This window comes from Babylonia areolata, chromosome 1, assembly GCF_041734735.1.
Source record: "Babylonia areolata isolate BAREFJ2019XMU chromosome 1, ASM4173473v1, whole genome shotgun sequence".
Taxonomy (NCBI): Eukaryota; Metazoa; Mollusca; class Gastropoda; order Neogastropoda; family Buccinidae; genus Babylonia; species Babylonia areolata.
The window spans coordinates 31,151,372-31,164,640 of record NC_134876.1 but is presented as its reverse complement, the minus strand read 5'-3'; the positions used below and the strand labels follow the sequence as shown (position 1 = coordinate 31,164,640).

General features: G+C 43.7%; 1 protein-coding gene across 3 annotated transcripts in view; it reads left to right on the top strand.

Moving 5' to 3' along the window:
• The window catches only part of LOC143281697 (epsin-2-like), a 30,542-nt gene that overhangs the window by 9,689 nt on the left and 7,584 nt on the right, over positions 1-13,269 (top strand). For all 3 annotated transcript variants that reach the window (XM_076586964.1, XM_076586972.1, XM_076586954.1), the window contains 3 exons: positions 4,197-4,488; positions 6,420-6,647; positions 7,269-7,430. In XM_076586964.1, coding sequence (XP_076443079.1) covers positions 4,197-4,488; positions 6,420-6,647; positions 7,269-7,430 — 682 coding nt within the window. The remainder of the gene's footprint in view (positions 1-4,196; positions 4,489-6,419; positions 6,648-7,268; positions 7,431-13,269) is intronic.

The following is a 13,269-nucleotide window of genomic DNA, read 5'->3' as shown; positions in this document are numbered from 1 at the left end:
TCTATTGATCTTAGAATAACATGATTGCAGGTTGTTTTCCCATCACTCAATGAATCATTCCTTGTCATCAATTTCTTCCTGCATTTATAAATTAAAAGTAAAATTGTATGAAAAAATTGCAGAGTAAAACTTGCTATAATTAGGAATTGTGCTACCAGACTTTTTCTTCAGTTAGCTTTTTTTCTAGCAAAAGCATACTGTAAAATCAATTTTTTTTGTTGGTTTGTTTGTTAGTTATGTCTGTAAATTTTGCATTGACTTTGAAAAGACTAAACATTAAAATCAACTGATTAGACAGTTCCAGCTGATAGTGCAAGTTAACTTGACATACAAGAGCCCACTTTCGTCCACTTAAAGGCAAAAAATTGGCTGTTATCTTGAGTGTTTAATAATGTTATGACTGCAAAAAATATCTCTAGCCCATGGCTGATTGCCAGACTAATCTTGTTAGATTACATACTTAAAAGTTAAATTTAAAGTATGCAGCATCCAGCAAATGCAAGCTTGTTCAGATGCAGTTCTATATATACTGAAAACAATTTTCCTACTTAAAATATTTCACTGATATGTTATGATCTTCTTATCCCATTTGACCTAGTCTTACATTATGAAGTAACTGGTACAGCTTATTTCACCCATATAATTTGGAAATCATTATTTTATTTTGCTTTAGTGACATATTGTTATTCAAGATGAAATTATGGTATTTGCAGATGGGATATTTTTTAAATATTACCCAGCATCGGCTAAATTGTTAAGTAATTCAGTAATTCTTCTGGTGAATTGAGTATATGCTGTTCAAAGGCCTCTTTTGATTTCATTTTTGACTCACTTGTGTAAACAGAGGGAGTCTATGTTTTAACCCGGTGTTTGGTTGTCTGTGTGTGTGTGTGTGTCTGTCTGTGTGTCGGTGGCAAACTTTAACATTGCCATTTTTTCTGCAAATACTTTGTCAGTTGACACCAAATTTGGCATAAAAATAGGAAAAATTCAGTTCTTTCCAGTCATGTTTAAAACGATGGGCACAAAAAAATATATAAAAAAAGAAGCCTAATTATATGCAAACTGACTTTACTGTTATGTTTATAATTTTTTTATTCTCTAAACTTGGCACTTTGATCTGATATTCTGACACAACAACAAGAGCAGTCATTTTTATCATTTTTTGTGCAAACAGGAACTTCTTTTGCTAAGCATGGAAGTTATATTTATTTTGCATGTCTTTGGTGCAGATAGTAAAAAAGGGAAATTAATCTGTAATTAATGCTAGGGGGCTTAATTTGCTTTAAACTGATTTTTCTCATCTTAAACATTACATTTTGAAATTATACTCAATACATAAAAAGCTCAGTGTACAGGGCTTTCACTATGTTCATTCGCCCAAATGGTCTTTCGGAAAATACTAAAATCAGTACGACGAGTGGACTTTATAGATCTATTGGCTGAGCCCTGAAGGTCATGGGCAGAAATCAGTTGCATACACATATTTATACATATTCAAAGTGCGTGCTCATATTCTTCGCGAACGCGAACGACGCCATTTTGTTTCAAGTTGTTGACCTGCCCGTTCAATCCTATATTCAATCGACAATACACGATAACATGTGATGGAGAAGGAGACCGTTAAAATATTTATTCAGAGAAAGATTTGTGAACGCCTCATCACATACTGGATTATGCCCCAAACTGTCATAAAAATATCCACAGAATCAGTCGGAATTCACAGTTAAAAATAATAAACCATGAGAGTTAATACCCTTGAATTGATGAAACGTAAAAATTTCCAGTCTTGACTTTTCTCAAAATGAAGTCCTTTTCACTTCATATGATGTTTAGAAGTACTTGTGCTTGGCTCTACATGTTATTAGTTTATCAAAATACTCTGTTTTCATATCAACTTTAAGACTATGAAACTAGAATGAACTTAAAAGAGAAATTGAATCGACCGTGTCAACCGGGTGTAACTAAACTTGTACATCTATCTAGATCCAGAGAAAACGGCTAAATGTTGCAGTGTGGTTGCGGCGATAGCCACGTCTCCTTTACCGCGGACTTATAAAGAATTTTTAATTGCGTTTAAAGATTTTTTGAATGCCCAGGATACACCAGAATAATATGATTTAAACAGCATTCTCACTATGAATACTGCAATCGATTTATCGCCCTTTAAAAAAGCATGTTTAAATGTTATATTTTTGAACGTCAGCTAAGGAGCCACGATTGTGTAATGAGTAAGACAGTTTCTTCTCACCTGAACACGCGGGGTTCAAATCTGCCGTTAGGCCTTTTTTTTCTTTTTCTTTTAACCCAAAGCTTTATAATAACAAATAGTGAAATACAGAACACATTTTAACGATTAGATTTTTTTTTGTTTTTTTTTTTTAAGTGTATCACAAGTGAGTCTTGAAGGCCTTGCCTCTCTTGTTGTAACAATAATTTAAGATACTTCAATGCTCACCATTTGACAAGAATCAGGTGTCATTATTGATACTCTGATAACTGGTTGAACCCTCTGCCCCGCATATTTCTGTATCTCTGTTTCAATCTATTCTAATTTCCTCTTGAAAAGTTGGAGTAATCTAAATGGCATGAATTTGCCCCAGCTGAGTGTATGTTTTGTAAACCTGTCTTCATAAACTGACATCTTTTTGCTCACTCTCTGGTCTGTTATTTCTGGCATGGTTAATTGTTTTTGCATTTGTGTCACTTTCATATTTGCGTGGATTTGTGAATTGACTTTATTTTTCCAATGCAGTGCCTGCGGCAGTAAAGGAGATGTACATGATTATTCTGAGCATGCCTTCAGGAATGCAAGTTTGAACATTGTGCAGGCTCTGTCAAAGGGATTTTTATTATTCATTTTCATAATGTACATTTTTGTATTTTCATTTGTGTGAGTTTGTATTCCTTCAAATTCTTGATGAATTATCTAGTCTTTTGTTTCAAGCTTAAGCATTTCTCAGTACAAAATATTCATAAAATGTGTGTCAAACAATCACAGTTCTGTTGAGGTGGTAGAAGTGACTTAAAAGGGACTTAGTGTGATAATATGCTGATTTGTTGTTTTTGTGAAATTGGTGTGACTTTATCAGTTTATGGTGCATATTGTGATGTGTGGTATGTTGCCAGCATTGTAGAGTGTGAAAGGTGTTCCTTGAGACTTGCTTGCTTTCAATTCTTGAAGATGCTGCTAGTGAGAAAGTCAGAAATCTTTTACAGACTTTCAGCAATGATTTTGATATTTGAAAATTAGTATTTACTCAGAACAAGTTGTGATTTGTGCCTTGAGGATTGCTGCTTCAGCGATAAAGATATGCATGCAGTAATACTTTTCTGAGCTAGCATTAAATATTTAAACATGGTCAGATAGATTGGTCACGTTGATTCTGTATTCATATCATGCTAAGTATTGAAGTAAGATCTAATAAGATTTTTTAGCAAGTCATAGAGAGAAATATAACTTTTGTCATCCCACTCTCTACATTAATTTCATTAAAAATAGAATGATATAATTGTGACACTGATCACACATGCATGTACACGCATGCACATACACCCCCACCCGTCCACACATACACACACAGCCCAACCCAACCCATCCCAATACAACACACACACAAACAAATGAAACTGACAGCACTGGATCTGATAACTTGGTCTGCAAAAATGGTGATCACACAAAGGACAATTTTTTTTATCAGTTACATAATATTACATCAATGATACTCAAGCTACTGCAAATAAGCTGAAAGAAATCAATTGAGTACAAGCCATCCCACAGTGACATTGTCTTTATTCAGGTGTTTTTCCTCTACAGTGCTTTTTGTGATTGATTCAGTTGGAATTATTCAGACTCCGAGATGCAGCTTTTTGTTGTGCTTGTGAAGCACCTTGTTTATGTGTTTGTGCATGAGTGATCATATTGGGGTTCATTGATTCTTAGAGTACTTTTCTCTGTATTAAATTTACACGTTTATGTGTGTGTGTGTTTGTGTGTGCTCTTAAATATTCTGCTTTTTGTATGTGTGTGTGTGTGTGCATATGTGCTCTCATGTACAGTTGTGTGCACCTGTGTACAAGCCTGTTCATGTAATGTATACATGGATGTATTTGCACTGGAATTAGAAAGTGCAAGTGTGTTACAGGTTGAGTGCCCCATGTTTTTTTGCTACATTGTCTGAATCGTTCTTTTCCAGTCACAGCCCAAAGAAAGCCTGCTGGATCTCAGTAACACCAGTATGAATGCATCAGCAGGCACCACCGACCCCTGGGGCATGCCTCTGGGCGCTCAGCAGGCCCCGCCCAAGGACCCTTGGGGGGCCACCCTGCCTGCTCCGCAGCAGGTGTCTGATGCTTGGGGTCCGCAGGGTGGGGCCCCGGCAGCTGCCCGCACCACTCCCCTCTCCCAGCCCCCTGCAGCTGGTACAGATGCCTGGGGGATGTCTCTGTCCAGTCCCTCAGGGACCTCGCCCCCAGGATACATGGCTGGTAAGTCAGTTTAGCGTGCTGGTGGTGGTGTCTGCAGATGGATCGGTGTCGTGTAGTTTTAAGTGTAGGCCACCCCATAATTACGTGACTCAATAGTTCTCAGAGAACAATTGGCATTGTTTATGTTGAGTAGATGAGAAGTCTCATTTAAGTGCTAGTGCTTAAGTGGCTGTTCCGATTGCATCCTGTCCAGGGTTACTTCAGCAGGCTTCATTCTGAACACCAGTGGACTTTGAGAACAGTAAAACCTGTTAGTGGTTAGTTTTTCTCTGTTCAACCTTAGTTTCAGTGCTATGAGGAATTTTAGATTTATTGTTCTTTTTTTTCATATTTTAAAAAGTTAAAGCAAACAGTGATAACATCAAACAGAATGAAAATTTATACCTCAGTTTAACCCTTTCGCTGCCAGGGAAAAATATTTAAGTGAAATCTGTTTGCCAGGGGTTTTTTCACAAAAAAAACGGGTATAAATTTTTTTTTAATTCTGTGCTCTTTGTTATTGGAGAAAGACACATAAAAGTATATCTTTTCTGAAAGGTAAATGAATAAAGAACACAAAACACATGATGTTTTACCGTTTTATATATTTTTAGTGACATGCTGTTGTTTTGAAATCAGTGTTTTCTTTTTTGTCACATTTTCAACTTGTTCATTACTAACATTATTCAGGTATTTTGCTGTAAAATATCATATTTTCTGGACAAATGGATATCTGCATACACAAAATCATACTAGAACAACCACAATAAAAAAAAAAAAAATTAAAAAGAGATAGATATACAGTGCAGTGTGACTTCTCCAAGTGATAATGTGGATGAGAGGCTACGCCCCCTCAGTCTCCACCCCCCCTTCCTCTTCACACCTCTCACAGGGTCACTTTATCCAGTTCTTATCAGACCGCATTGGCTGAGTGCCAAGAAAATCACTCACACTGTCCTGCTAATAATTCAGTCACTTTCTGTCGTCTGCTAAGGTTTGCACAGCAGGCATCATTCACTGATAGTCGTCTCTTGGCCACTCTCTTGATTACTTCCTTTATTTTCTATCAAATCATCCTGTAAATGTTCATCACTGTCTTAAAGAGTTTACGCTTCAATTCTTTCTGAGCATCAGCAAAAGAAAGCAATCTTGGTTGATTTAGTTCGCTACGATCGCATGTCTTGAGCACGGCGTCAGCCCAACATTTTGTTGAGCGAGCGAGGAGAGGAGCCAGGCAAACACTGGGACAGTAACCCAACCAAAACGTTCAAATAAAGGACTGCCTCATGACGTAGATGGGGTTTCTAGCTATGAATAGAATCCAGAAAGATTCCCAAGCTAAAGCTACCAGCATTTTTGTCAACGAACTGAGCGCAAAGCAGGGAAAAGTCAGAATATTTCGATGAGTTATCTCGTCATTGTGGCAGTGAAGCGTACATGGTTGCCATGACGAGTTATCTCGTCATATAGGCAGCCTAGGGGTTAATGAGACCACTGCTATCGAGATATGAAATAATCTCCACAAGATTTGATTTTACGTGTGAAGGTCATACAGGATGTTATATCTGTTGTTTTTTGGGGCATATATTTCTATATATGTGTGTGTGTTGTCATCGTTATATATCTGCAGCCCAGTAAATTTCTAACTGGAGATTTCAGTCTGTACAAATATAAGATAAAAGAAAACACTGTTTCATAGAGTTAATATACTCTTGGTGACATGTCATGGAGGAAGAAGTAGAATTAGTTATTCACCAATAAAATGGAATGATTGGAACAGATGCCTATTGCAGAACTCGGCAGAGCTGGCAAGCATACTCATGAAACACTCAGGCATGGACGTTACCACAAGTTGTCCCATGCACCAACATACCCTGATGTGCACAATATTTTTTGTGATGCTGATTTATAAACTAAAAACTAGTAACAGTTAAACTTTGTTTTTTGCTCAGGATCTCAGAATGACCCATGGTTAGGCAGTCAGATGCCTCAAGGAGGTGGAGGTAGTGCTTTTGGAAATGGAACTGGTTCTGACACGTTTGGTGCACCAGCAACCAACGGCACAAATGGGGCATCCACAGTTGACAATGAGTTTGACCTTCTCTCATCACGAAGTAATGAAACCTCTCCCTCCAAGTCGGCTGGTGGCAAGGGAGGGGATGAATTTGATCTCCTGGGTGGTAAGTGAACTGTCCTGCTCATGTCTTGTTAGAACTTAATTAGCATAAATTAACTTTTTGATAGTAAAATGTTAGGATGAGGGGAATACAGTATCAGTAGTAGGATTGTGTTTAAAAAAAAAAAAAAAAAAATTAACGGATAAGCTGATTTGGAAGAAAATCCACAAACTTTTTCAAAATACCAGAAAAGAATTGTTCATAAACTTCCTCTGCGAAACTGATTATATACTTATTTTGTAAGCATTCATCTTGGATTGATATATTTTGTTTTAAATTTGATTAAGAGCTTCTCCTTGTTGTTTCTGTTGGTTTTTTGATATTGTTGTAATATCAGGCAAGAGCAACATGAAATCCAGTGAAAGTTCATCAAAACTAATACCACACCTTCAAAATGAATACAACCACTTTCCCTTAGGACATCACATCCATCATGTCATCCGTTTTTTGTCGTACACTTTTCCTTAGGAAGTTTTGTCTCCTCTCCACATCGTGAATCAAATATTTTTCTTAAAATTACATTTTGGATACAAGTATGCAGAAATCATGGGAAGGGTTTGTGAATTTGGAACAGGTTATAGAAGGGAGCACCATATTTTGCTAATGGGGTTAGGATTGTACCAGGTGGAGGTGGCAGCTCCAGCAGTGGTGGTGGTGCATGGGACTTGAGTGGCATGCAGCAGGGTCTGCCTGACCCCTCACGCAAAAAGTCCCCAGAGGATTTCCTCGGAGCCAATGCCAATCTGGTGAACCTGGACCAGCTGGTGGCCAAGGCTCCTCCCAAGGGTGAGTGGTGGGGGTAGGGGTCCTGATAGTGTCCACAGCGTTTCTGTCTGTAGTGTGAACATGTTGGTGTTCAAGTGATGGCCTCCTTTTTTTCTTTTTTTTTCTTTCTTTTTTTGTGCTGTACTGTCTTTTTCCTTTCTTTTTTTTTCTTTGTTCTCATACATATTTCTCATTCATTTGCTTCCTCCAGTTGATATATGTATATATATATATATATATATATATATATATATATATATAGTGTTATTTTATTTTTGGTTTTTTGGTTTTGTTTTGTTTTGTTTTTCAAGAGGAAAAATCATTTCAGCAAACTTTAATTCACTTCTTCCCCAAATTTATAGGTTTTTCATCAGTTTTCACTTCCCCCCCTGCAGACAGATCCACACATTCAGACATGTGCTCAGGCATGCACACCCACACATTTTAGCCACACACTTTCTTGAATCATGATTGAAAGGATAGAATTCCATTCTAAGTCTTTGGTGTGTTAATCTGCAAATGTTTTTGAATTTGGTATTTATTCTGGAATATGCTTTTGGTGTCATATAATGTACCATGTCAGACTGATGCAAACTAGGCCTATCGGTTTGCTCTGCTTGGCCAAATTTCGCGCGGCTAACAGTGAAAAGACAAGCCGTCTTGTCCGGTCCGCTCTTAGCCAATCAAACGCCTCTAAAAGGTACAAGCGCTGAATCATTCCTTTGGCCAAGGCTGTCCACGCCATCTTGTCAGTTTTATGCTCTTGTCTCGTCTTACGCTTTTTTTTTTTTGGCTATTAAGCATATTCATTTGGCCTTATTTTGCTGCATCCGGCTTGTGTTTATTGTATTCTTACATTCTGTGTACTCGATTCGACTCGGCCCCCTTGATTCGTTCATTTTTCTCTACCTCTAAGTCGATCCTGTCTTTCCTTTCTCTGTTGGGGATAGGATTTTCACTGGGTGCCTAAGCGCGGGTACCATGCCTCATATGCCATCCTACGAAGGCAGGAATCATGAGGCTGGGACTGAGACTCGGCAAGAGACTCTCCCAGGCCCGGAGCTCATGATTCCTCCTGATACGGACCGCGGCGAGGCGTCTTTAGACGCTGATCGCAGAGGCGACACTCGTACTAGTAAAACGGTCATGAAGGGGACTGGGGGGGAAGGGGTATGAGCGTCACCTCCTGAGGTGTCCCAGCGCGAGGCAGGGAGAGGGGGGAGTGGCAAGTCCTCTCTTGGCGGTGGGGACTCGCGGCTAGGCGCGAACTCCCAAGGGGAGGCCGCGCCCGGCTGTTACCCGGGTCCCCACTCGGAGATGGCCCTCAGGGGCCCCATTGCTGTTCCCCCTCCTCCCTCCTCTGTCGACCCCCCTCCCCCACCTCCTCCTGGGGGGGAGAAAATTTTGGTTCCACGGGGGGACCTCTACTTTGCCCACCCCGGGCCAAGCCACCCCAGTCTCCCCACTGGAGGGGATTCAGGGCGCGTGGCCACCTGCTCTGCAGGTCTTCCCGCTTTCCGGCTGGTCTCCTATGCTGGGGGAGGCATGCGCGTGTCAGGCGGTTCCAGGCAGTCAGACCTGACCTCCCTCTGACTTGGCCAGGTTTTTCCCTTCATGGAGGTCAAGGCGCCAGTGACCCTTGGAGTTGGGGTCACAGGATGGCTGGTGCCCACGGGTGGTTACCCCCATTCTACCCGTACTGGGGCGCACCTATGGCGCACTCTGGGTTGCCGGGAGGACCAGGGGCCAACCCCTTGTCCGCTCCCCACCAGATCCAACCCAGCACATCTCACACGGTGACACACACAGCCCCGACAAGTGGGATCAACTTGTCAGTCAAGTCGAGCTCCTCAACCAATATTGCCACTCGGTCCACAAATCGGGCCTCTGTCAACCCACAGGTGACCTCCACGGTCACAACTGCCTCCTTGTCTGGACCGACAGCTGCTGAGGGGTCCTGCTCGGCACGAGGGAGCCTGCAGTTTCCACCTACCCAGCCCTCGGTCCTACAGGGAGATGAGTGGGTGTTTGTCCCCTCACAGCACTCGTGGGTCCCTCTTGCATCCAGGGACGCCCTCTCTGAGAAAGTGTGGCACCCACCATCCCAATCATGGTTGGACCACACGCTCCCCACCCGCTTCAGGCGTCAAGGACATAACAGCTGCGGCCATGGTCCCTGCTTGGGATCGTCCCAGCTCATCCCGCTGGGCTGACCACAGCTTACAGGACGCCCCAGCGGGTACATCCACTTGGGATGGCACCCAGCAGGGGATGGACTGCGAACAAGAGTGGGAGCCCCTGTCTTCGGATGAGGACAAACAAGCGGATGAGCACTCTTCGCCCCCATCCCAGGGGGACAGTTTGAGCCCACGCCTCCCTAGGGACCAACCTGAACCAAACTCGGACTTTGCCGAGCTCGAACTGACCCTCCCCAATAAGGTCACGCATGCCGAATCAGTCCCTCAGGCTACTTTGTTACCCTTGACCCTCCTTAGGCCATGTGACTCTAACTCCAGAACTACAAGGTGACTCAGAGTGCCAGAAATGGCGCAGGAATGGCTTGATAAACCAGCCCGCACTGTCAGGGATGCTGCTTCCATCCCTCCTCCAGGCAGGAAGTCCCTCTCTGCCCCGGGCGCTTTTTCCCCGGGAAAGTTCCTTAAAGATTCCTCCAAGGGAGGGGTGTGTTCCTGGTAACACAGTACCACCCTGCCTACAGGGAAGCAGAGCCCTCCACACAGGACAGGATGTTGGTCTCAGCGCACCACCTTCCCCACTTCAGCTACTCTATCCTTTAAAACGTTAGCAGAGTGGGACAAATTGGCCCGCCCCTGCCTCCTTGAGATTTCCACGGCTTATACCTTCTTCGATGCGTTCCTCCACAGGGCCAATGAGCTGTGGGAACAGCGTCCGGTTAATCAGGACACGGGGTCTCCTTCCTCTGTCCCGCCAGGCCTCTTCACCGACCAGAGGTTAAACACTTTTGGAAATAGGGTAGCATCTGGTCTCACAGCAGCTGCAGACACAGCTACCAGCCTTCACTTCAATACTGTGCTAGTGCGGCGTGATGCCGTTCTCCGCCTAACATTCCAGTAGAGGAGAGGGCTGCCCTGCGGTCCATCCCAGCCAGCAGCACTCCTCTTCGGCCAGTATGCGCCCCATTTTGTCAGCCACAGGGCAGAGACAAACAGGGAAGTGGCCTCATATTTAGCCCACACCTCCCAGGGGCGCCAGGGTTCTATGCCATTGAAGAGATCGGCCACCAGGGCCCCTCCATATACCATGCCACCTAAGTCAAAGCGGCGTGCGCAGAATCAGCGGCAGAGGAATAAACCACCTCATGTCCGTCCAAGCTGACCGGCCATGCCCAAGGCCAGAAGGCAGCACCCCCAAAGACACACAATTCCAGGTGAGGGTCGGCACCACCCTGTCCGACATTCACGAGCAGGAGCTGGGTGTTCCGCAAGGGAGCATTCTGTCGCCGGCTCTCTTCAGCATCAAAATTAACGACATCGTTCAGTCGGTTCAGAAGGGATCGGACAGCTCGCTGTTTGTGGACGATTTCGCCCTGTATGCAACTGGCAGCACGTATGCCAGCATCCAGCGACGGCTTCAGCTCTGCTTGGACAAAATTCAGTGTTAGGCAGAGGAGAATGGTTTCACCTTTTCGTCCTCCAAAACTGACTGTATTCATTTTCATAACTTTCGCCAATTCTATCCGGACCCTGAAATCCGTCTGGGAAAATCCACCATCCCGGCGGTCAAGGAAGCCAAATTTTTAGGGGTCGTTTTTGATCAGAAGCTGAACTTCCTCAGCCATATCAAACAGCTGAAAATATCTTGTCAAAAAGCCCTGAACATCATCCGAGTTGTGGCACACATCGACTGGGGTGGTGATAAAAGAACTCTCTTGCACCTCTACAGAGCCCTGGTCCGGTCCAAACTGGATTACGAAGTGTAGTATACGGCTCGGCCAGACCATCTTGCCTGAAACTGCTGGACCCTATACACCACCAAGGGCTCCGTCTCAGCTTAGGTGCATTCCGCACCACCCCTGTGCACAGCCTGTATGCAGAGGCGGGGGGATGGCTTCTTTCCAACCGCAGACTGAAGCTGACCCTAAACTATTACTTGAAACTCTTTTCTGAACCTACAAACCCTGCTTACGACGTTGTATTCAACAACCCCTTCAACAAGAAATTTAAAGACAACCCAAACTGCATCCCTCCTCTTGGACTCCGCATTCAGCCGCACATAGAAAATGCCAATCTGGATGTCGGTGGCATCTCAGACTTCTCCAAGTTCCCCAACAGCCCTCCGTGGACTAACACCTGAGGTCTCATTCGATCTGGCCTCATACCGTAAAGACTCCACCAGTTCACTGGCCTACAGAACTTACTTTTCAGAACTCTGCCACAAATTTCCCACTTTCCAAAGAATCTTCACTGATGGTTCCAAGTCAGAGGATGGAGTCGCTGCATCTGCGTTCTATCCAGCCTTTCCTGATCAACCCTCAACAGAACACATCCTGTCTGACAGCTCAGTGTACACTGCAGAACTGACCGCACTGGTTCTGGCGGTAAAAGTGGTTCTCTCTTTGAAACAAAAGAGATTCATGATCTTTTCCGACTCCTGGTCAGCCCTGGAGGCGATCGCCTGCAGGAATCTCACTCATCCCAAACTGCTGGAATTCTACGAAGCTTTTACTCTCGTAACGAAGAAAGGATACGAGGTTGTGTTGGTCTGGGTTCCTGGACATGTTGGCATTCGTGGTAACGAAAGGGCTGACCAGCTGGCCAAGAACGCTGTAAAGAAATAATTATTGAGATCCTTTGTACCATACACAGACATGAAGCAGGTGAACAGTTATGTTAAGGATCTTTGGCAAGAGGAGTGGAACACCCAGACGGACAACAAGCTATTCCAGATCTGTCCAGACCTAAAAGAGACCCACCCTTCAGGGGTGAAGAACAGAAAGGAGGAGTCTGTGCTGTGCAGACTGCATGCGGGGCACACTTTTTTTTTACTCATTCTTACTTGTTGAAGGGGGAAGAGGCCCCTCGATGTATTCCCTGTGATGAGCCTCTCACCGTGAAACACATGTTCCTTGACTGTTGGGATCTGCATGACGTTAGACACAGACATTACACGGCGGTTTCTTTGAAGACCTTATTTCGTGATGTCCCTCCGTGGGCGTCGATGGACTTCTTGAAAGAAGTGAACATTTTTAATCATATTTGAAGGTTTTAAACTATGGAAGTTTTAAACTTTGAGTGGAAAGTTTGAAGTGGTGACTCGTTTTAATTGTTTGTATTTTACCCTTGTAGTAGGTATTAACGTGGCAATAGCCTTGAGATGGCCTTAGTGGTCGGCGAGGCTCTAAGCACCATAATTTCATTTCATTTCAGCTAGGTGGTCCCGCCTTTGAAGCGGATTTCCTGCTCAGAGAGGTGGCTAGGGGTGCCTCTCTGAAGGAAGCTAGAAACCCCAGAAAAGCCCTCTGGGACTTGTTCCTGGTGCTGGATTTCATTTGAAAACAGTCCTTCGAGCCATTGGGGACTATTCCTTTCGACTTACTCACCCTCAAGACCACTTTCCTTCTGTTGCTGGCCACAGGCCGTCGTAGAAGCAAGATTCATGGTCTTAGTGGAATGCCACAAGATCTGGCTTTCCACAGAGATGGTTCCATCACTCTTCGTTTCCTTCCAGAGTTTCTGGCTAAGAACCAAGACCCCGAGGTCCCTTCCCCCTCTCTGAGGGTCAGACCTTTGTCTGACATTCTAGCCCAAGATGATGAGGATAGGCATCTCTGCCCGGTTTGGTGTCTCAGATACTATTGGGATAGGTCTCGCCATAGGCG